A 24,197-nucleotide genomic window follows, 5' to 3' on the forward strand; every position below is an offset into this window, starting at 1 on the left:
GGAAAGAATGAATTCCCAGTTGCTCTGAGGTGCTGTAAAATCTCTTCATAAATACGAGCCCCAAGAAGTAACCAAAACAAAAGCTCTTGCCTCAATTCATGCAAGAGTTCACTGTACCATGTGTAACTCTGACCTCTCTTAGGCTGGGAATGCTGCCTAATTGGAGGACAAAAAAATTCTTAGGTAAAGAACCAATTCTTCCATCTTGATTAGATTTTCTCAACAATCCTTATAAATTAAGAATCTGTCTCATTGAAGAAAGCAGATACATTTCAAGTTAGTTTTGCCAAAACAACAGTTACTAGTAACAAATAAGTTATGGTGGAACCATATGAATAAATACAAGATAACCATTAAAAACAGGTTTTGAAGAAATGCTAAAAAGGTAGGAAGATGTTCATTTATAACATTGAATGAAAAAATTCAAGGCCCAATATTGTGTATAGAGAACGAGTTCAATTATATACATATAAATATGCATGTAGGGAGGGGAAAAAAAAAGACAGAGGACATGTACCTAAATATTCATCGTAAATGAAGAATTGCTTGGTTGAACCTAACACTCCTGGCACCTGCTAAGGGCTGACTTATATTTGCTGCAACTTTGCAGCTTCACCAGCTTTGCCCAGTGTCTTCCCCGGGGTAGTGGCTGAAATAACAGGACCTGTCTGTTCCCGCTTTCCCACCAGGGACCTGGTGGTTCACGATCAGGGTTTTCTGCAAACTATTGGTTTGTTTTTAAGGAAACTGAACAGGCAGAGAAGATGAACATAAGCCTGGCTTTCTTCTTGTATGACCTCCTCTCACTCATGGATCGGGGCTTCGTATTTAACCTCATCAAACATTACTGTAACCAGGTGAGTGTCCCACAGACAATCGCTGTGCTGTTCTGGTTCCTTCTCCAGTGTCATGCTCATTGCCATGGCATGCTGTCATACATACCCATGGCCAAGTTAGCTTGACTCCTATACGTTCTGGGCTTGGTGAGCATTTATTTTATGTCATTTGTTTCCTGCTGTGGGCACCGCTAGACACACTGGTTCACGCGGATTCCTGGAGCGTTTGCCAGTCCAGCCCAGAAGGGTCAGCAAGTGAATGTGGGACAATTGAAAGGATCTTCTGAGTGATCTTCTTCATTGGAACATTTAACAAAAACCATGTGATGGTAGTGTTCAGTCACAGACTGGGTCTAGAACTCAAAGTATGAGGTCTCTTTTCACATACTAGGGTAGTTAATTACAATGTCATTGTAGAATTCCGGCTTTCAGGAACCCCGATGAAGTCAGCCAGAGAGACTGAACCTCCCTGAGCAGAAAGCAAGTATTTACAATCTAAGAGCGTCTTAGCAGTATCACCACCTCCTCAGATTTTTTTTTTCCTCCTCAGATTTTTAAGTCGGATTCTGCTCTTCTTCACCATCTTCTTTCAGCTGTTCCAGCAGTAGTGATATCAGTAGTGTTTGGTTGCTACTGTTGCTTCTCCTTTCCTTGCATATTCTTCCTTTGGCACCACTACCACTGTCACCACTACCCACCAGCACTGTCACCACCTCCAACTGCCCTTACCACCCAGACCTTCCACCATCACCAGCACTGTCACCACATCTGGCTTCTTCCTGTGAACCAGGCACTGTGCTGAACATTTTATATAGAAATAGTATCTTTAATCCTTGCAAGGTGTCGTCTACCTTTGGCAAATGATAAAGTTGAGGTTTAAAAGAGTCATGGAACTTGCCTAGGTTGGAAAGAGCTACATCTACCCAACTCCAGGGTACAATGGATTCATTCCTCGGTTCTATCAGGCCTGGCTCTCTGTGGTTCTTCTCTTAGTGACCCTAAGTCATTCATTCAACTTGTCTGGGTCTCATTGCCTCATTTGTAGAATAAAAGGATTTCTTGGGATCCCTGGGTGGCTTAGCATTTTGGCACCTGCCTTTGGCCCAGGGCGTGATCCTGGAGACCCGGGATCGAGTCCCACATTGGGCTCCCTGCATGGAGCCTGCTTCTCCCTCTGCCTCTCTCTCTTTCTCTGTGTGTCTCCCATGAATAAATAAAATCTTAAAAACAAAAAAGGATTTCTCTCCCTGTCCCCCTCAAAAGATCATGACTTTTCTAGAGGAACTCCTGATAAGGAAACCGACCTGTAAAAAGAGAAGCCTGGGGACATCTTGGTGACTCCATTGGTAAAGCATCTGCCTTCAGCTCAGGTTGTGATCCCAGGGTCCTGGGATCAAGCTCTGCGTCCGGCTCCCTGCTTAGTGGGGAGTCTGTTTCTCCCTCTACCTCTGTTCTTCTCCTGCTCCATGCTCTCTTACTTTCTCTTTCTCTTGCTCTCTCTCAAATAAACAAATCTTTAAAAAAGAGAGAGAGAATCCTAAGGAAACATGAGAATTCCCAGAACACCAATATCTTGCATGCCCTGACTTCCTGCCCCTGCGTGGATCTTCTGTTTCAGATTCCACCAGAATGGAGAGGTGGAGGACTATGTCATTCCTCTTTGCCATTCCGCTCAGGTTATTTAGGATAATAGGACATCAGATGAATTGCAAACATGAGTTAATAAGTTTTCCAAAATAGGTCATTGGATGAATTGTGATCATAAGTTAATCCATTTTTCAAAACTTAAATTTGGATATATAGAAAGGAGATACTAAACACCACAATAGCCCAAGGCTAGCTACTTTTAAAGAAAAAAATTACTCATGACACTTCCTCAGGGCCATAGAGATAGGTGTGGGGACCGTTGCAATGGGATTTCACGGTACAGGAGATTGGGCTCAGCTATAAATATAAGGAAAAATGAGAACTTACAGCCAGGGAACAAGAGTGGGGGGATTAGTGGATGAAAAATGAATAAGCAGAAGCATCAGAAGTGAGGAAGATTCTGGCTAAACCAACCTACCAGGGATTCTTGCTGGAGACAGGCCAGGGGGACCAGAAACCACCTGGAAAGTGGTGAGGGACTAGGGATGAGGAATTGGTCAGATATCAAGGTGGTCCGAGATCAAGGCTGGAGAGGACTGGCTAAACAGATTTAGCAGGATCCTTGCTAAGATCGAGCTCTCAAGGACATGCCCAAGGGTGGGCCTATTTGAAAAACAGCTCAGAGGAGCCTGGCTCACATTTGGTGAAGGAGAGAATCTTCATCACTCATGGACACTCTTCATTACCAAAAGGCAAACAAGGCAGTCCAAAGGAGATGTCCGCCTGCCCCACAGAGGCACTTTATAATTTTCTCTTTTGCTTTCCTTTCTTCTCTCTCTCTCTCTCTGTTTTCAGTCTTTTCCTTTTCTTTTAAGTTAGGCTGTGCTTCTGATTTACCCTCTCTTTCTTCCTTTTTTCCCTGTCAGCTTCTGGAGAGCCTCAGACTTGGAATTTGGAGACCTGTGTTCTAATTCTAGTGATGCCATTAAACTAGTCTGTGATTTGGGCAGTTTAACATTTGCATCAGTAGCTCTTTCATCTGCAAAAAGCCAAAGCTGAGTTAGATTTATTCAGGCTTTAACATTTTGATTCTATGGTCTGCTTGCAGTGACGTCTGTGGATATTGTTTAGCATAATTGTAGCGCTCAGGCCTGAAGTGGTAACTGACTGTAGTCAGTGGTGATTCCATTCATTAATCCCAGCTATCTAGAGACAGTATGAACATCATACTTGAGCCAAGTTATAGTCTTCCAAAATCCTCGGATTTTATCATTTTGCATACCCTCATTCAAACACCCTATCTTGTTTTCTGCTTTATGACAAAGAGTAAGAGTATGATTTTAGCCTTTTTTAAATAGTCACTCACAATAGACAAAAAACCTAGCTTTTCTTTCTTTTTTTTTTTTGAGGAAAATGCTTGTTTCCACTGCATTTATTACTAATATAAAAAATGTTAAAAAGAAAAAAAATTTATTCTCAATTTTCCAACGACTCTCATCCTTCCCTCTTGCCCACACAACTCCTGACCCATTTCCTCAGGGTTACTGCAAAACTGAACCTGTTCACGGCCATTTTCACAGAAAACAACCAGTACCAGGGATGTAGGGAAGAAGGTTAGATGAAGGCGGCAGTTCCGTCCAGGTTCCACCCAAGGGTAGGCCAGGTGGAAATTCACAGAATTCAGACAAAAGGGCTGGTGGCCTCACAATGACGTACTCTAACTAAAGTGGGCTGGAGAGGAGATAGGATCGCCCATAAGAGACTTTAGAGGACATCTCATGGGCTTGGTCAAACCCCGAAAAACCGACACCAGGAGAATGGGGAAACCAGGGAGGCAGTCTTGAAGAAAGTTTCACAATTCTTCCATGTTGGGAGGTGTGGAAAGTCTAGAGGGCATCAAGAGCCTCACCCATGTTGGCAGAAAAACTTACTCTAGTGTTGGGAAGTCACAATGATGCCACGGACACTGAAAAAGGCTACGTATGGGGGGATGCCCAGTTTCACAAAGCACAATGATCACAGACCAGAGCAGTGGGGATCATGCTACTGACGCAAGATCTACAAAATCCAAAAGCAGGGAGAGTGGCCTTTCAGGGAGTAACTCTGCCCAGTCATCCGTACTTCACCCCAGGTCAACCTGGTGAGTTTCACAAAGCAACTGGCAATTTTAGGGGTAGGGTTTGTCACATAAAAAGGACTTAAAACAAGCAGCTAGAAGGTAATGGTAGGAAACTGCTCCAGGGCTCTTAGGAACCGAGAGCAGTACCTAGGGCTGGGTGGACAGATGCACAAGAAACAGCACCAAAGAGGTTTCCTGTTCAGCAGTCAATAGGTGAAGGGGAAGAGGATCCAGGAGGCAGTTGAAGAGAGCAAAGGTGGAGTCCTGAAGGCAAGTCTCTGGAGGCTGGATCAGAAGAAAGCCCATACGCTGGGCACCAGTGATGAAACACAACTCTGGACCCCAAATGGGGGAGGTGGCAGATGGGGGTGGGTGTCACTGACTGAGGGTGCTGGGTGGAACAGCCTCACAGTAGCCATCACAGGGCCACAGGGAAGTATATGGCCACTAGGTCAGAGGGCTCCTTCCAGCCTGGATGGGAAGGCAGAGTCTCACAGAGGAGGTCCATTGACGCCTGGGTGGTAGAAGGCACAGAGGTCCTCATATCGACAGTGGCCCTTTTTGGCAAAGTGTCGGTAGACAGGGCAGTTGGATTTGTCTTCCATAACTTGGGGGTCATCCTTTGGCGGGCAGGTATTTTTGATAAGAAACCAACTTTTGAGCCTTCAGGGATTTCACAAAGAGCAGGTCTCCAGGATCACAAGGCGGCGATAAACCACTGAGCCACCCGGGCTGCCCTAGATGTCACTTTTAATGTGCCACTTAATTAATACCCATCCCTTGAGTAGTGACACTGAGGCCACTACCCTGGGTCCTGACCTTTGTGGAGGATGTTTCTAGAACCGCATCTTACTCTTTTCTAGCCATCACCAGAAATATTTTTTGAAATTTCTGTCTTTGGGACACCTGGATGGCTCAGTGGTTGGGCATCTGCCTTTGGCTCAGGGCATGATCCCGGATTCCTGGGATCGCGTCCCAGGTCGGGCTCCTTGCATGGAGCCTGCTTCTTTTCCCTCGTGCCTGTGTCTCTGCCTCTCTTTCTGTGTCTTTCATGAATAAATACAATCTTTTTTTTTTAATTTCTGTCTTTAATGAAGTCTCAAGGGACCTATTTAAGACTATACTGTGGCCTTCTTTCAGGTACAAATATCTTTTGCTTTTGCGTTCTGACTGGTTTGACCCCAAACCAGTCAGAATATAGGCCTTTAATTAGAAACTCTTGGTGAGTGACCATTAAGTGAGGGACACAAGATCGAGTTCTAACCAGTTGAGTTTGCTGGTGGCTCCATTGGTCCAAAGTCAGTGGCCATCAAGACACATGGACAAAGAGCACAGGTTCTGGTAACTGTTCCTACACAAAAGTTTACACATGTTTTATTTTTTACATAATACATAACGGTATTCATTTGTGTCAAGTTAAAGTCTAACTACAGATTGATTAATCCTATTAGGCAGAATGACCCACAACACAATGGCTTCTCCAAAAATGGCCCAAAATATGCTGCTGATTTAAATTATGTCATTTATAAAACTGCTCTCAAAATGCATAAAGAGGAGGCATGTCTGTTCACAAGGATGAGATGCTTGGTTTCCCTCGCTGGGGCACGAGGGTGTTTATGATGATATATCAAGAGGCTCAAGGTCCATCATAGTCCTTTCCCTACTTTGCCTTGAAAGAAGCTGTCTCTGAGTCATAGCCCATAAAGTCTGGGTCTTCATTGTCACCTTACCTGAGGGAAGCAAATGATCTCTTTTATTTTGTTATTGTTGCTAGTTTTTCATTGCTTATTACACAGTTGGTTTGTTTTTGCTTAATTTTTTAATTGAAGTAAAATTAATTACAATATTAATTTCAAGTATACAACATAATGATTCAATAATTCTGTACATTATTAGTGCTCACCACAACAAGTATAGTCTCCACAATACAATGTTACTACAGCATCACTGACTGTTTTCCTCATGCTGTACTTTTCATGGTTTGGTTGTTTAAGGAAAGACTTTTCCTCATAACTCTTCCAGCTTTCTCTTTCTTTCTCCTCCCCTTCCTCTCTTCTTACTTTGGGGTAAACTCAGCAACTTTTTTGCAGGGAATACATACTTTCCTCAGTAATAAGATGCCTTTATCTAGGGAACTGGTCTGAGCACTCCCCATTTGAAGTCTTTAATTAGAAACTACAAAAGAACAGTTGTGGTGTTAGAATCACCCAGTCATATTCCATTAGTTTTGTGTGGCCCCATATGGGGTCAGCTCCGTTCATTTAGCTTCTCAGACACAGTGGTGTTTTTGTGAAATTAATGATATTATGTTACACTGAAGACATACCCCCAGAATATTTGCAACACAGGTTTGCCACAGGGTGATAGATTTGACAAGGGTGGGGGTTGGGTCAAGAATCCACCTTTTGGACTGCTTTTAGGCTAGAATTATTAAAGGGAACATTAATGTGTGAAAACCCATTGGGCCTCCCTGTAATATAGAGCTTTCCATCCATTGCACTGTCTCATTAATTTTTATTAAATTGATTGTCTTAATCTGGAGAGAGTAGATTTTTGTATCTGCCAACTTCAACTCCATTTGTTTTATAATAAACACATCTTTCCTGTTTTCATTTTTCTTCCCAGCTGTCAGCCAAGCTCAACAACCTTCCAACGCTCATTTCCATGAGGCTGGAGTTTCTGAGAATCCTCTGCAGCCATGAGCATTACCTCAATCTGAACCTCTTCTTTATGAATGCTGATACTGCTCCAGCGTCCCCCTGCCCCTCCATCTCCTCCCAGGTGATCAGCTACTGAAAGAATTCCTCAAAATATTTCATTTAATTAGTTTAGTCTTTTATTACTATAAAGGTTGATCTTATTAATTAAAAGGAAAATCAAGATATTCACACTGGATCAGTTGGTCCAGATACACACAAGTATGGTACCAAAGTTGCACTAACTGATCATTTACAAGCTACAGGATTGGTTTCTTCCTAGGCTCAAGGGTCCCACCTGAGGCCAGGAAGAGCAAGGAGTCCATACGCATTATGAAAATTTAGAAATTCATAGGAAAGTCACATAGCTTCCTTTGGCATCAGTCATCTTCCCATGTTAGGTGGAAAGTGAGCATCTTCTTTGCTCACTCCTTTTCCTGAACCCTAGAACCATAAAATTTCTGAAATTGTGTATTCCTTTATATTAATTCCAAAATGATCTAGTGATTTTTAACACCTGTATTATGTCTTTGAGCTATCCTAGAACTTTCTAATGATACTGTTATAAAATGGATTTGGGTGTAAGACAAGTCCATCTTGAATTATACTACAGATAATTTAGTTCTTGAAGCACTAAAAAGACCTTGTCATAAACTAATCCACAGTCTCTTTTATAGAGAATATATTTCTAATGAGTCTTGTTCTTTATCTGCCACAAAAAAATAATGCTTGTATAGTGTTTAGAAACAAGGCTCTGACTGACATAGCCAATCTTTTTTTGTAGCAATTTCTCACAGGTTAGGGTCAGCGGGACCCAGATTCTACTGGATGTTAAGAGGTATTATACAAATACAGAATTCCAGAGTCAAATAAGTCTTGAAAACCCTCTGTTAACAGGTTTGCTTGCAGTAAGCCACCAAGAATCTCTAATTGGTTAGTGTAAATTGTAAATACCCAAAGGGTGGAGGAGAAAAGTATTTAATAAGCATTGATTCCCAAAGTTATTTAACTATTGGAAACCTGTTTTTTTCTTCCATAGATTTCTCAAGAGATAGTGCCCTCTAGAAAAACTTGAAGGAAATGCTGTTTTACAATCACATTCCATTTATAGGTGACAAATCAGAGGCTCAGGGCAGCCCAGCAAGATTAGTTTCTATTTTTGTTGGAGATTCCTTGATACTAACACAAAAGTGAAGGTTTGTCTTACCAATTAAAAAAAAAAAAAGAAAACTCAGCCATTTATGTCAGGTGACATGAGGCAGTTGTCAGCCACATGACCATCTCAGTGTGAATTGGGGAGGATCTGGTTTACAGCAGCAGTTCCAAATGTGCTAATTTTGCCCTGGGTCCTCTGCCACAGTTCCCTTCTGACTGCCCCAGGGAATTAGCAAACCCAGGGCAAGGCCCAGCCCCACCCAACTGTAAAGGATTTCCAATGTCACTTTAGATTCCTTTAGTGCAATATGATGTATATCCCCAAGATAACACAGGAAATGTCTAGGACTTGTAAGTCTGACACTTCCTGCCTGATACCACTGCTGGTTCCAGCCAGTTGAATTCAGGCAGTGTGTGCAAGCCATACTCAGAAGTGTAGCCGAGCAAACTGGGGCCTCTAGTAAGGGAGGCAGCTTGTAGGAGAGGAATTGCCAGCTCAAAGCCACAGTAAGGGACACAGTCCCCGATTCTCTATCCACAGTCTATCCTTAGACTTTAATCTTGGTTGGCTTTGAACTGGGGTGGGGGAGTATCAGTCATTTTGTGAGAGACCCCGGGGGCTTTATTTTCATCTTTCCCAATTGACAGCTCTCGGTCTGTTGGAAAAGGAAATCAGAGTGACCACTGGAAGCAGGGCCCCCACCTGGGGACTATCACTGGGAAGTGCTTACAAAGCCTCCCCCCTGGAAGCACCATGCCCTCCATAGACACTGGCCGATGTGATTTTAATTCCAGTTCTTGTTACTCATGGAACTGCTCCTTGCATTTCTTTCTGTTTTAATTTAAATTCAATTAATTAACATATAATGTTAATTATTTGTGTTCAATTACTTGTATTAATTTCATTCAATTAATTAACACATAATGTTAATTATCTGTACATAATGTTACTGGTTTCAAAGGTAGAGTTCAGTGATTCATCAGTATTATATCACACCCAGTGCTCATAACATCACGTGCCCTCCTTCACGTCCATCATCCCATTACCCCAGCCTCTCAGCCCCCTCACCCCCTCACCCCAAGCGACCCTCAGTTTGTTTCCTATGATTAAGAGTCTCTTATGGTTTGCATTTCTATAGAATTCTAGCTCCTGCTCCAGTTTCCAGGACCAGAAGATTGCCAGCATGTTTGATCTGACTCCTGAGTACCGTCAGCAGCACTTCCTCACTGGACTTCTCTTCACTGAACTGGCTGCTGCCCTGGATGCTGAAGGAGAAGGGTATGTTGCTGGCATGTAAATTGGAATACAAAGCAAAAAGCCCACAAATACCAAAAGGGTTTCGCAATCCAGCCTCTCTTACTTGGTGAAAACCTCTACCATTCACCAGTTCTGAAGAGTGGAAGCATCCGTATGTTGAGAAAACGGTGCTGATAGGAACGTGGAAAGGCATGAGGAACAGAGAGAAACTATAAACTGGCTTTTTCCAGCCACTTATTCATTGAAAGGAGTAGATTTCAATTTCAGCAGGCTTCCCAGGGATGCTTTGATTAGTGAACTTAGGAACAAAGCCATTTATAAATTCTGCCCCAGGTGATCCGTGTATACACAGAGGCAGCAGCAAGATGCCACTTGGCTTAATGTTGACAAAGGAAGCCAAGCTGATGGGAAGGCAGTCACCCGGTGTCTAGATTAGGTTTCTTGCAGAGAGACCTTCCTAGACTAAAAGAGACGCCCCAGGTCCAGGACTTAGAAATCCTTTCACCTTTTATAAGCCTGGGCATGTGGTAGTATCCAGTCTCGAAGTCCAGGGACAGGGATGGAGCTGGACCACCCCTTCTTTCCTTCTCTCTCTCTGTTCCTGAGCCATAGGATTAGAAAACCACCATCTGCCCAATTAGATGGAAGGAGACAATGCGTTCCAAATTATACATCACATTCAACAGTTACCAAATGGCTACCATGGGGCAGACATCTATCAGAGATATATCAGTGCACAGAACAAAGTTCCCTGCCCCCAGAGAACTCACCATTCAGAGACTCACATCCAAAGATCATTAGGATTGGAAGATAATCAGATTCAGCCCTTTTGGTGTTCAGGTTAGGCACAAAAGGATTGAAGGAGCTTGCCCAAAGTCAGTTAGCAGAACCACATCTAGAGCCAGGGTCTCCTGAGTCCTTTTCCAGAGTGTTCTCTCCCTGGAAAACCTCTTCCTACAACTCCTCTCATCTTCCCTTGTCTGCTCAAGAAGCTTCTGGAATAAAGTATCTGATTAGTGACAGCGATGCTATATGTTACATATATTTGTCTAATTGGAAGCTTTCAAGTTTTCTCTTAAGTGCTTGTAATTTAGTGAAGGAAACAATGACCAGAGCACCTTTGGCTTATGTGAACTGCACTCACAAACATATCCTAAGCACTTTGTCCATACTGCTGTCGGCCAGATGAATGTCTGTCTCTGCCTCCTGGGAGGTCAGTGTGGAAACCAAATGTTCTTCAATCTAAATTCTGCCTCTTTCTAGAAATCCATGTCCTGAGGGCATCCTTAGAGAGCTTCAATCTCATCTTCTCTCAAACCTAACTGCACTCCTCTCAATTTTCTCAGTAGAACTTTCTACCTGATAACTAACATAAATTTCCATAGCAACAAAAGTGCCCTGATCCATATGGTGTTGAGAATGAGGTTGGAGCACAAAAAAAAGTCACCTTCAGGGACAAACACACACACACACACACATACACACACGCACACGCTTTTGCTTAATTGTACTTTGCTAGCACTGATCCACATGATTTCTGAAAGTACTCATATTTACATTAGCAGAAGTTTCCAATTTCCATTTCCCTTCTAGTGAGATATCAAGGGAAACCACCCTGACATCTATTTTGATTCCTCACGAAATTGTTGCTGTTATTTTACTAGCAACAGAGTAGAGTATGTTCAGAGGTCATCGTGCAATTATGTTCAGGCAGGTGGGTACATTCTTCAAACACACACACATATACACACAGCACCTTTTCTACCCCCTAGAGGGTAGCTAATTAAGAGTGTCTCTCCTTTGGCAACACAATAATCCCTGATTTCTGGGTTGTCAGTTGCTCCCCTGGAAATTCATTAGAAATACTGTCACATACTTATTAGTGACTTTACCATGTGGGCTAAAACCTCAGAAAAATCTCTTTAATAGTACTTCCTCTTCATCAGTACTTCATTTTGCTGCCAAGACAATTAAGAGACTCACCAACACCTGCCCATATGACGGGCAAGGGCCAGTGGGACATGTCTCAGTATCTGGACTTCTGAAAGGAGCCATGGCTCCAGTTTCTAATGGGTCTCCTTGGAACACCCTCCCCCTTTACTGGCGATGCCCACGAGTGTCCACAGATCATCAAATCCACAGTGTTTTGCAAGCATGTGAAAATTAGCATCTTTGTGTTATGCTACCAAATGTTTAAAGAATTAATTCTAATCCTTCATATGCTCTTCCAAAAAATAAAGGGACACAACACTTTCCAAATCATTCTATGAGGTTGTTATCTATTATCCTGATACCAAAAACAGACAAAAAAATCACCAGAAAAGTGCACACTAATATGACTATAGACCAAAATATCCTCAACAAAATACTAGAAAATTGAATTTAACAACATATAAAAAGGATTATACACTGTAGCAAGACTGGTTTAACATCTGAAAATCAATTAATAAAACACACTACATGCATAGAATAAAGGATGAAACCCATTCAGTCATCTCAATAGATGAAGAAAAAGATTTTGACAAAATCTAATACCCTTTCTTGAAAAAGCACTCAATAAATCCTATAGGAATATAAGAGCATTTCCTCAACCTGATAAAGGGCATCTATGAAAAACCCACAGCTAACCTCATACTTATTAGTGGAAGACTGATTGCTTTCCTTCTAAGGCCAGGAACAAGATTAAGAATATCCACTCTCATTACTTCTGTTTTATTCATTGTTGTACTAGAAGCCCTATCCAGAGCAAGTAGGCAAGAAAATGAGATAAAGACACCGCTATTGGGAAGGAAGAAGTAAAACTATCTCTGTTCACAAATGACATGATTTCTTTATAGAAAATCCTGTGGAACCCACTAAAAACCTATTAAAGTTAATAAATGTGTTCAGCAAGGTTGCAAGATATGAGATCGATATACAAAAATCTATTATATTTCCATATACTTGTGACAAACAATGTGGAATGAAATTAAGAAAACTTCTCCATTTAAAATAGCTCCAAAAAATAACAAAAATCTTAGGACTAGATTTTTTAAACAAAAGAAGTATAAGTTTTTGTACACCAAAAACTATAAAACACTTTGGAAGGAAATAAAGAGAGCTAAACAAGTGGAGGCTCTTGACATATTCATGGATCAGAAGACTTAATATTATTAAGATGGCAATACTCCCCAAAAAGCTCTCCAAGTTCAGGGCACCTCCTCTCAAAATTCCAGCTGGCTTCTTTGCAGATATTGCTAAGCTGATCCTGAGATTCATATGAAAATTCAAGATAGCCAAAGATAGCCAAAACAGTCTTGAAAAAAAATACAATTGGAGGACTCACATTTCCTGATTTCAAAACCTACTACAAAGCAATAGTAGTGCTTCTGCCATAAAGACAGACATATCGATCAATGCAATTGAATTAGGAGTCCGGAAATATATCCTCACATTTATAGTCAATTGACTTTTGGCAAGGGTGCCAAAACCATTCAAGGGGGAAAAAGTAGCGTTTTTAACAGATGGTGCTAGCACAACTGGGTATCCACATGCAAAAGAATGAAGTTAGGTCCCCATCTCACACCATATGCACAAGTTAACTCAAAATGGTCAAAGACCTCAATGTAAGTGCTGAAACTATAAGACTCTTAGATGAAATCATACAGATGATCTTCATTAAATAGGATTAGGCAATGGCTTCTTAGATCTGACACCAGAAAGGCACAATGAAAGAAAAAAATAGCTGAGTTAGACTTCTTGAAAGTGAGACCATCTGTGCTATATAGGACACTATCAAGAAAATGAAAAGAGAGTGCTCAGAATGGGAGAAAGTATCTGCATATCATAGATCTAATAGGTGATTTGTGCCTATTATATTATTTTTTAAAGATTTATTTTTTTTATTTTATAAAGATAGAATGTGTGTCTGCACGTAGTGGGAGGGGTAGAAGGAGAGGGACAGAGGGAATCCCAAGCAGACTCCACACTGAGCATGGAGCCCGACATCCAGCTTGATCTCATGACTTATGAGATCATGACCTGAGCCAAAATCATGAGTTGGAGGTTTAAATGACTGAGCCACCCAGGCGCCCCTCTCTTTATATAATTTTTAAATCTCACAACTCAATAACAAAAAGACAAATAACTCCATTTTTTAAAAGGCAAGAATCAGCACCAAAGAAGAGATGACCAATAAGCACATGAAAAAAAATTCAACATCATTAACCATCAGGGAAATAAATGCATATCAAAACCAGACAAATTCCCCTTCTCTCTTAGTTCTTTCAGGCAACTTTAATAAAAATACCATAGCCCAGGTGTCTTATAAACAACAGACATTTATTTATCACAGTTCTAGAGGCTGGGAAGCCCAAGATCCAAGGTGCTGGTAGATTAAGTGTCTGATGAGGACCCATTTCCAATTCATAGATGGCCATCTTCTTGCTGTATTCTTACATGGCAGAAGGGCAGGGGGGCAAGGGAGCTCTCTAGGGTCTTTTATAAGGGCATTAGTTCCATGCACGAGGACTCCACCCTCATGACTTCATCCCCTCCCAAAGGCCTTTCCTCCTAATACCATCACACTAGGATTACATTTAAACATACGAATTTTAGGAGGACACATTCAGTCCATGGCACCTTCATACCCACTAGGATGGCTGTAATAAAAAGATAAATATTAACTAGTGTTGACAGAGAGAAAATGGAAACTTTTCAGGTGTGGTGGTGATGTAAAATGGTGTAGCCACAGTTGGAAACAGTTTGGTGGTGGATGCATGGTGGTGATTAAGCATCTCACTGCAGTTCAGGGCATGATCTCAGGGTCCTGGGATCAAGCCCTGAGTCAAGCTCTACACTCTGTCTTTCTCCCTCTCCCTCTGCCCCTCCCCCTGCTCGTGCTTTCTCTCTCTCAAATAAATAAATCTTAAACAAAAAAAAAAAAAAGAAAAGGAAATAAAACAGTTTGGTGGTTCCTCTAAAGGTTAAACATAGAGTTACCATAAAATCCAGTAATTCTACTCTGAGGTATGAAGTAAACTCCGTATCCAAGAGAAGTAAGCTTATGTCCACACAGAAACTTTTACACAAATATTCAAAGCAACATTGATAATTCATAATAGTGAAAATAATCCAAATGTCCATCAGTTGATGAATGAATAATTAAAATGTGATCTGGAGTTCCTGGGTGGCTCAGTCTGTTAAGCGTTCGACTCCTGATTTCACCTCAGGTCATGATCTCAGGGTCGTGAGATCAAGCTCCGTGTTGGGCTCTGCGCTGAGCATGGAACCTGCCTGGGATTCTCTCTCTCTCCCTCTGCCCCTCTCCCCCACCTCACAACCCCTCTCTCTCTTTCTAAAAATAAAATATCTAAAAATAAATAAATAAATAAAAATAAAAATAAAATATCTGTCCACACAATGGAATATTACTCAACAATAAAAAAGAACAAAGTACTGAATGTTACAATATGATGGACTTTTGAAGCATCATGATAACAGTAGACCCAGGACCAGAACACAAGCAGTCTGTTTCTGGATTCTAGATACTTCTACCCTCTTTTGCTTGGTTTTCACATGTTACCCCAATGTTCAGGAGTGTTCTGACTCCTCCTTATTTAAGAACATTTTGGTCAATCTCCCTTCACCATAACATCTAACTTTCTGTGTTGTACCAATAGGATCAGCAAAGTGCAAAGGAAGGCGATTAGTGCCATCCATAGCCTTCTGAGCTCTCACGACCTGGACCCACGCTGTGTCAAACCAGAAGTGAAGGTCAAAATCGCTGCCCTCTACCTGCCTTTGGTTGGTATCATTTTGGATGCTTTGCCACAACTCTATGACTTTACAGGTAACGGTGCCTCTTTGTCCTTCTTTGGATTGGTGGGGGCCCCTGCCAGATGCTCTACTGGCATGAAGTTTCTGTTATTAGCTCTAATGCTGATATGTTTGTGTGAGCGGTTTTCCACAGCAGTGCTCTCCAGACCTTTTTCACATAGATTCCAATGAGTTTTTGGGTTTGGGGGTTTGGGGTTTTTTTTGTTTTTTTCTTTTTTTTTTAGGTTTGGGTTTTCTTTTGGAGGGGTCCCAATAAGGTTTTCATTTGTTTTTTTTAAAGGACTATAGTCATATAGTATGTTTTTCTTTTAGAAATTATTCATTATTCATTCACTCATCTGCTGATGTATGATGAACTTTGTAGACCGTATATCACAAAAGATGAAATATTGACAGAATTACTCCCTGGGGAAATCACCACTCTAAGACATTGAAATAAAGGTGTTCCTTCCCTTTTCTCTTATGAATGGCTTAGGAAAGAAGCAGACTCAAATGATCCTAAACAATTTTTCCATGTAAAAAAAGTATCATGGTGTGGGGACACCTGGGTGGCTCAGCGGTTGAGCTTCTGCCTTCGACACAGGACGTGGTCCAGGGTCTGGGGATTGTGTCCCACATCAGGCTCCCCCTGAGGAGCCTGCTTCTCCCTCTGCCTATGTTTCTCTCTCTGTGTGTCTCTCATGAATAATAAATAAATTTTAAAAATATATATCATGATGATGTGGCACCTGGGTGGCTCAATTGGTTAAGCATCCAATCCAACTCTTGATCTTGGCTCAGATCATGATCTCAGGGTCGTGAGATGGAGCCCTGAGTCGCGCTCTGTGCTGAGCATGGGGCCTACCTGGGATTCTCTCTCTCCCTCTCCTTCTGCCCCTCCCAACTCGAACTCACTCTCTCTCAAAAAAACCCCAAAAAACAAACAAACAAAAAAACAACCAAAAACATACGGCGTCTTCAAACTTAGGAAATTCTGCCAGGGCAGAGGAATTTTGCTTTTGGCCCTAAGAGGCTGATTTTGGGGTTGGAAGTCAGTATCTCTCATTTTTCGGCAAGAGGAAAGGATAAGTTGTCTTAATGGAGTTCGTGTACCCCCTGAGTTTATTCACATATTACAATGTGGATTAGAGCCTTGGACAGATCTTGATGCCTGTGGGGTGGAAGTATTTGCAAAATTTTACTAAATATTCTCTCCTGAACAACACAACCTAGCCACTGCCAAGATCGCTAACAACTAAAACAAATCTAGTGATGATGAGTTGGAAAGTCCGATCCCCCACCAATCCCCATAGGGGGAATGTAGATGAACAGAAAATGGGTAAGGGATGTACAGAAGCAAGCATGGCCCGGGGGGTGAGCATTCTCTGGTAGTGCCTGACTGGAGCCCAGATTGAGAAGAGAGCTGTCTTCAAGATTTTTTTTTAAAGATTTTATTTATTTATTCATGAGAGACACACAGAGAGAGGCAGAGACACAGGCAGAGGGAGAAGCAGGCTCCCTGCAGGGAGCCCGATGTGGGACTCGATCCCAGGACCCTGGGATCATGACCCGAGCTGAGGGCAGACGCTCAACCACTTAGTCACCCAGGTGCCCCAAGAATGTAATCCAGAGCACAGCAGACGACTTGCAGACCATTTCCAGAATTTTGCTGAAAGTTTCTAGAAAGTTTCATTTAAATACCTATGACTCATTTGTTCCCAAAACGGGGAACCACTTTAGCACACATTCTCCTAAACTTCCTTGTTGATGAGGATTTTCCACATCAGTCACTTTGGATTAGAGCTTCTCTTCTCAGTACTTGGCCTCCGAGCCTTTTAAATCTCAATGGTTTCTCAATGTATGACATTGACCTTTATAGTCATGATGTACCTGACAAGTGGAAAAGCAGTGAAAGTATTCTATTATTTGAGGTGATATAGCGCATCTATTACATATGGAATCCTTTGATTGATACACTAAGAAGAATATAGTTTCTTATTTATTATTTTTTTTAAGATTTTATGTATTCATGAGAGACATAGAAAAAGAGGCAGACATAGCCAGAGGAAAAAGCAGGCTCCCTGCCGGGAGCCCGATGCGGGACTCGATCCCAGGACTCCGGGATCACGACCTGAGCCAAAGGCAGATGCCTAACCACTCACCCACTGCAGTGCCCCAGAGTATTTTTTTTTAAAAAAATATACAGCTGAATTCAAATTCCAGCCCATTTATTGTTACATGTGACGTTTGAAAAATTCTTCAGCCTTTCAATGCCTTCCCTCCCCTTTCCTCAACTGTAAAAATGTGGTAACAATGACTACATCTTAGGGTTGTGATAAGGATGAAATGACAGATCTTCTACAAAGGCATTTTATGTGGCAACTGTTTATATTCCTGTGTCTTTTATAACCACGACCCTGTGCATATTTAGGAGAAGTAAGAATGCATCCTCAAATTAATCCTAATAATGTTATCAGATCTTACATAATTGCCACATGCTATTCACTTTACCATTGTTTAAAAACTCGGTTGTCTTTAAATGCAAATAGTGAGCTATTATTTTTAAAAACAGTTCTAAAATTATTTGAGTTCTGTTTTCAGAATTTTAGCAGAAGGAAATACCGTTTGCAATCTGGTTTTTCTGAAAAACTGAAGATCTAAATACAATGTTGACAAGCATGACAAGATATGAGTTGGGTTTTTTTTTAAAGATTTTATTTATTTATTCATGAGAGACACAGAGAGGCAGAGACATAGGCAGAGGGAGAAACAGGGTCCCTGCGGGGAACCTGATGCGGGACTTGATCCCAGGACTCCAGGATCATGACCTGAGCCAAAGGCAGACGCTCAACCACTGAGCCACCCAGACATCCCAAGATACGAGTTTTTAATGAATCCATCGGTAGCAAGTGATACACTTTGCTAAGAAAGTGCTTAAGCAAAAACTTTGTGTGTGATTAGTAGTATTCTAAAAAACCAACCTTTTAAGTTATGGGTCCTTTTTTTGTTTGCACACATCTAGACCTACATATAAACATAGGTATGTCTATGTTATATAGAGAAAATAAAGTAACATTCATTTCAGACATTTAAAATTCAATACATTATTGACAAATCCATGACATTAGCTTGTTATTTTATAAAGAACCAATTAGTTCTGTAATTATGGGTTCCTTTCTATATGGCCATTATTTAAAATATATGAATAGAGTAAAAAATATTATATTACACACTTTATAAAAGTTAGTGAAATTAATATTACACTAACTAGAATTTAAATAAAAACTTAAAAAAATTATTTAATATTATATTTCAGGAAAGTGTTATGAAAGCTTTAAAAATTTTATTTTTACAATTTGAAAAACCAATTTCTAGCTGAATCTTTTGCTGTGCATTTTGTCTCATTTTTTAAGCCTGCCTGCTTTTTCCTAGAGATGATGGTAGGAGTTTAGCAATAATGCTGGACATCAGGTTTTAGTTTTTGTTTTTAAGACTTATTTACTTATTTGAAAGAGAGAGAGAGAGAGTCAGGAGGAGGGACTGAGGGAGAAAAAGAGAATTTCAAGCCCGCTCCCTGCTGAGCACAGAACCTGATGCAGGGCTTGATTTCAAGCCCCTGAGATCATGATCTGAGCTGAAATCAAGAGTCAGACGCCTAGCTGAGCCACCCAGGCACCCCACTAAACATCAGGCTTTAAATTACTGTGCTGACTTTAGTGACTAACGAGTATCAAGTCCCTCCATAGATATTGGGTTGGAGATATAGGGAAATGCTGTTTTTGGCTTCATATCAGCAAAGATTTTTTTTAAAGTCTTTTAAAGAGCAGCTTTAGGGGGCGCCTGGGTGGATCAGCAGTTGAGCATCTGCCTTTGGCTCAGGTCATGATCCCAGGGTCTTGGGATCAAGTCCCGCATCAGGCTCCCCACAGGGAGCCTTCTTCTCCCTCTACCTATGCCTCTGCCTCTCTCTCTCTCTCTCTCTCTCTCTCTCTCTATGTCTCTCATGAATAAATAAAATCTAAAAAATAAAAATAAATAAATAAATAAAGAGCAGCTTTATGTTCACAACAAAATTGAACAGAATGTATAGAGATTTCCCAGATGCTCCTTGCCCCCATATATACACAGCACCTCATGTTGTCAGCACTAGAGGCACACACTGGTTAGAGTTGATGAACCTATAGGAACACATCATCATCACCCAAAGTCCAAGGTTTACATTAGGGTTCACTCCTGGGATGGTAAATTCTATGGGTTTGGACAAATATATAATGATATGGATCCATCATTATGGTATCCAGAGTCGTGTCTCTACCCTAAAATTCCTCTGTGCTTTGCCTGGCCATCCCTCTCTCCCTCAACCCTCTGCAACCACCGAACTTTTTACTGTATTTTGTAGTTTTGCTTTTTCCAGAATGTCCCGGAGTTGGAATCATATACTATGTAGCTTTTTCAGATTGATTTCTTTCACTTAGCCTACATTTAAGGTTCCTCCATGTCTTTTCCATGGCTTGACAGCTCATTTCTTTTTAGTGCTGAATCATATCCATTGTCTGGATATACTACAGTTTATCCATTCATCTACTGAAGGATAATCTTGCTTGCTTCCACATTTTGGCCATTAGAAAATGAGCAGTTTTTTATGTGGGCATAAATTTTCAATTCCTTACATACCAAGAAGCACTATTGCTGGATTGTATGGTGAGGCCAATGATGCTTTCATTACAGTTGCAGATGCTCGTAGTGGAAAAAATCGTGCCAATGGCTCAGATGAAGAACAAGAAGGGACCAGTGCAATTAACCAGAATGTGGCGCTGGCCATAGCTGGAAATAATTTTAACTTGAAGACAAGTGGAGCAATGCTCTCTTCCTTGGTATGTTCGTGCACCCTTATCTGGTTTATATTTTGTCTTGTGTCTTATCGCGTCTTCTGATGGGCTTGTTCTTCGATCTACCTACCAGAACCCAGAGTTGTATAAAGGCAGGCTGTGCAATTCCTGCCTCTTTGCTCCGTCCTGAAAGGCATCAGCATGATGCTAGCAGTTGAGAAGGGAGATGGCCCAGATGAGGTAGCACAGGGACAGACAGTTCTGGCTGCAAAGGTAGATCAAATCCAGGCAGTCTCAATGGTGCCTGAGTTCAAGAACACCAGAAAGAGGTGAACTTGGGATATCTGAGGTCAGCACACAGAAGATCAAACCAAGCCTCCCTCAGGTGGGAGGCTCGAGCTGTGTTGATTCTGTGTTTGTCATTCACACTATGTTTGCCTCCAAAGAGATGACTGAAGGTCCCAGTTGCTTGGGGTGAGTACTTCTTAGGCAAAAGGCTTCAGCTTTTCCGAGTCCCCAGGAATCCTAAGCAGAGTTGTATAGCCCTGTCATTTTGCCCAGACTGAGCTTAAAAGAGCGAATCTTCCAGGAATACAGTGTCTGATGCTCTTGAGGTGAGAACTCTGCTCCCAGATGAGCTCTGACTCTTCCTTTGGCAGACAGTGACAGCACGGCATCGCCCAGCATAATTTAACTTTGCATTTCAGTGTAGGGGGTATAACTACTGAGAACTCCACTCAATTCTCTCCTGGAATCTAGACCCAAGTACCATCTTTGCTGGGTGGCTTTCCTCTTTTCCCTCCAGCACCTAGCAAGCCCCCACCCTCAGGACCCCCCTGGACCCCGGAAGGGCTGGCAGACAGGGCTGTAAGAAAGAGAAAAGATATTTGAGTGGTGACATCATTCATCATCCTGCAGTTTGAGAAATATGTATTTTATGACCTCCTCCACCATTGGAACATGTAAAGTTAGCTGCCCAAGGCGCTGTATGCCTTTGACATTGTTATTTGGTCCAAAGGGCACATGCTCAGATGCCCAAAGTTCACCATTGGGGGATCCTCCCTGGGAAGTTATCATTAAGGTTTTCCTATCTTCTTGTCACCATACTCAGAAAAACTGAACTAATTTCATAAGCCCTATCATTTCCATCCCAACCAAACATTTCCCTCGCGTACTCACAAATAGGCGATTTCACATTCCATTGGGTATTAGCTATGCTGCATGAACCAAGGGTGCAGCCACATATTGTTCTTTGTCTTGATTTGATGAGTAAAAGAAAGTGCGGTCAGCCCTCAAAAACAAACACTTGGGACAGAGGTATTAGAACAAATAGCCTGAGCCCCCACACCTGACCCCCCAGGAAAGTATAAATTGTGATTGAAGCCCCAGCATGGAGGACCCCGCTAAATTAGGGATTGGATTAATTTACTGAACACTTCATGGTCCTTGTACTAGACTTTGGACTGTGACAAAAAAGCTAACTCTTGAGCAGGTAGGATATTTCTGGAGCCTAGCTAGTCCTGTTCTTTGCTCTGAGTTCAACCCTCTGGTGTCCAGCTGGAAGGAGAAATACTTGGAATCTTATCAGCTTAGAAGCCCCATTGCAGCCATTGAAACTGGGGGCCTGGTCAAGGCAGGACAGGCCACCAGACCACACTGCTCCAGAGCCAGAGTGCCCACAGTACATGGCCAAGAGCCTGGCCCAGACACTGCCCAACACAAACCCCTTGGCTGAGGACCTCAGCTCAGGGAACACAGGTACCTATGCCAGGAAAGGCCTGGTTCCTGGAAACAGTTCCCCAGCTAGGGAAGAAGTGTAATGCCTGTATTCTAAGAGCTTAGCATCCCCTAAGCTTTTGGGGTTCCCATGGCTCTATTCCTTCCCTGGCGTCCATCTCGCCATCTGCCTCTTTGCAGCCCTACAAGCAGTACAACATGCTGAATGCCGACATGACCCGCAACCTCATGATCTGCTTCCTCTGGATCATGAAAAACGCTGACCAGAGCCTCATCAGGAAGTGGATCGCCGACCTGCCATCCATGCAACTCAACAGGATCTTAGATCTCCTTTTCATCTGTGTCTCGTGCTTTGAGTACAAAGTGAGTGCGAGGTGGCTTAGCCTTACACCAGCCCTTAGCTCTCCAGTTCAGGTTGATCTCGCTGCTGCTCCCATTTGCTTGGGAATGGAGGCATTATTCGTTTTTCTTACTTCTGTATTGAAATCCGTAACCTATGTGCATTCTAGAGCATTCTAGAAATGGTCGTTTCTCAGGGGAAAGATCTCTGCCTTCTGCAGAGAGAGCCCCATTCTCATTCACAGTATTTCAGCCATAGGATCCCCAAACAGCATCTTCGTGTGGCACATGTCCACACTGGTGGCTGTTCCTCACTGAGTATTGTGTTTCGAGGATTCTCCCCATGGAAAGAGATCTCACCACACTAAACATCCTTCTGCCTCTTTCCTGTCCAGGGAAAGCAGAGTTCTGACAAAGTCAGTACCCAAGTCCTGCAGAAGTCAAGGGATGTCAAGGCCAGGCTGGAAGAGGCTTTGCTCCGCGGGGAAGGTGCCAGGGGGGAGATGATGCGGCGCTGCCGGGGTCCAGGTGTGATGGCTTTGTCCCTCTGTGCTCTCTGTCAGCAAGTTTTACACCCCTTGTGAAGTGACATGTCCTCACAGCACGAGTATACATACCATCGCTTTCTTAAGATGTTAGGAGAATAGAGACAAGCAGGTTCTAGGATTCTGTGCATGAAGCATGGAACGTTCCCTGTGTGCTTGCAAGGGAAAGCTACTGTCCTGAGATCACAGGAACCCTGGAAATGTCCCCCAGTGCATCTTCCATTGAAAACTTGTCAAATGTACAGGTCTCATCCTGTGAGGGATGTGAGTCACAGGGTAGATGGAATGTGGGTTCCTCAAGGTTGAAGCCTCTCCACAGGGTATTGGCCTTGTCTTTGTGGAGCACACATGAGACGCTGGATAATTCTGGTTCCAAAATCATCTCCCCAAATCATTCAGGGCATTATTAGAATACAACTGATTTCTCCCCGGTGGCGTCAGAGTGTTTCAGGCCTCCTGGGACCCTGCCAGGAATGATCTCAAAAAGGCTGAACTCACTGCTGTAGAACAGAGTGAAGTGCTCAGACACGCTCAGTCTAGTCACTGTGCTTAAAGTCAGAGTGACTGCTCGTCCTATGCAATAGGACACATGGCTGGGAACTTGAAGGGAGCTCAGCATTTTCAGTGGGGGGTGGGGGTGGGCACCCTCAGTTAACACCCACACACTCCTCTTCAGTAATTCACTGAGAACCCCAGTTTCATCAGAACTCTCTACTCATGACGCATGGGCTCCGCAAGGCTCCAGAAAGGCAATGGTCCTAAAGCTGTGGGCTGTCAGTCAAAGAGCAGGAGGCCAGGGCTGGGTCCTGGGCTGAGTCACATCTCCCACTGGCCTCCGATATGGGCCCTAATTAGCCCGAGACACGGTGCTGAGTCCACGCCACTGAGCTTGTTACCGAACTTCTGGTTATCTTAGAGGGCCTCATGCTAATCAAATTCCTCTCATGCATTTCTTAACTCCTAGGGAATGACCGATTCCCAGGCCTCAGTGAAAATTTGAGATGGAGGAAGGAGCAGACACATTGGCGGCAAGCTAATGAGAAGCAAGATAAGTGAGTCACTCAGCAACTTTGTGCCACTTTTACCGAAAGTTCAAAACTCTTTTTTTCCCAGGCTACTTGTGTTACTGAAACAACTACATCCTTCTAAGGGTAGGAAAACGAAACATCATTATCTGTGTAAATTTGCTTCGTCCAGGGACCCAGGATAATCAGAGGTATAAGGAGTTATGATTTACAGCTCTTGAAACTTTATCACATTGATAAGCATTTAAAGAAAACCAATATTTAGCAATCTCAGA

The 24,197-nt window shown here is 42.4% G+C and overlaps 1 protein-coding gene across 2 annotated transcripts in view; it reads left to right on the forward strand.

Moving 5' to 3' along the window:
- The window catches only part of DOCK8 (dedicator of cytokinesis 8), a 223,866-nt gene that overhangs the window by 160,448 nt on the left and 39,221 nt on the right, over positions 1–24,197 (forward strand). For both annotated transcript variants that reach the window (XM_055310526.1, XM_055310527.1), the window contains exons 26-33: positions 744–857; positions 7,168–7,323; positions 9,533–9,672; positions 15,312–15,481; positions 20,176–20,321; positions 22,194–22,376; positions 22,748–22,880; positions 23,862–23,949. In XM_055310526.1, the coding sequence (XP_055166501.1) occupies positions 744–857; positions 7,168–7,323; positions 9,533–9,672; positions 15,312–15,481; positions 20,176–20,321; positions 22,194–22,376; positions 22,748–22,880; positions 23,862–23,949 (1,130 nt within the window). The remainder of the gene's footprint in view (positions 1–743; positions 858–7,167; positions 7,324–9,532; positions 9,673–15,311; positions 15,482–20,175; positions 20,322–22,193; positions 22,377–22,747; positions 22,881–23,861; positions 23,950–24,197) is intronic.

This window comes from Nyctereutes procyonoides, unplaced genomic scaffold (assembly GCF_905146905.1).
Source record: "Nyctereutes procyonoides isolate TBG_1078 unplaced genomic scaffold, NYPRO_anot_genome, whole genome shotgun sequence".
Lineage (NCBI taxonomy): Eukaryota > Metazoa > Chordata > Mammalia > Carnivora > Canidae > Nyctereutes > Nyctereutes procyonoides.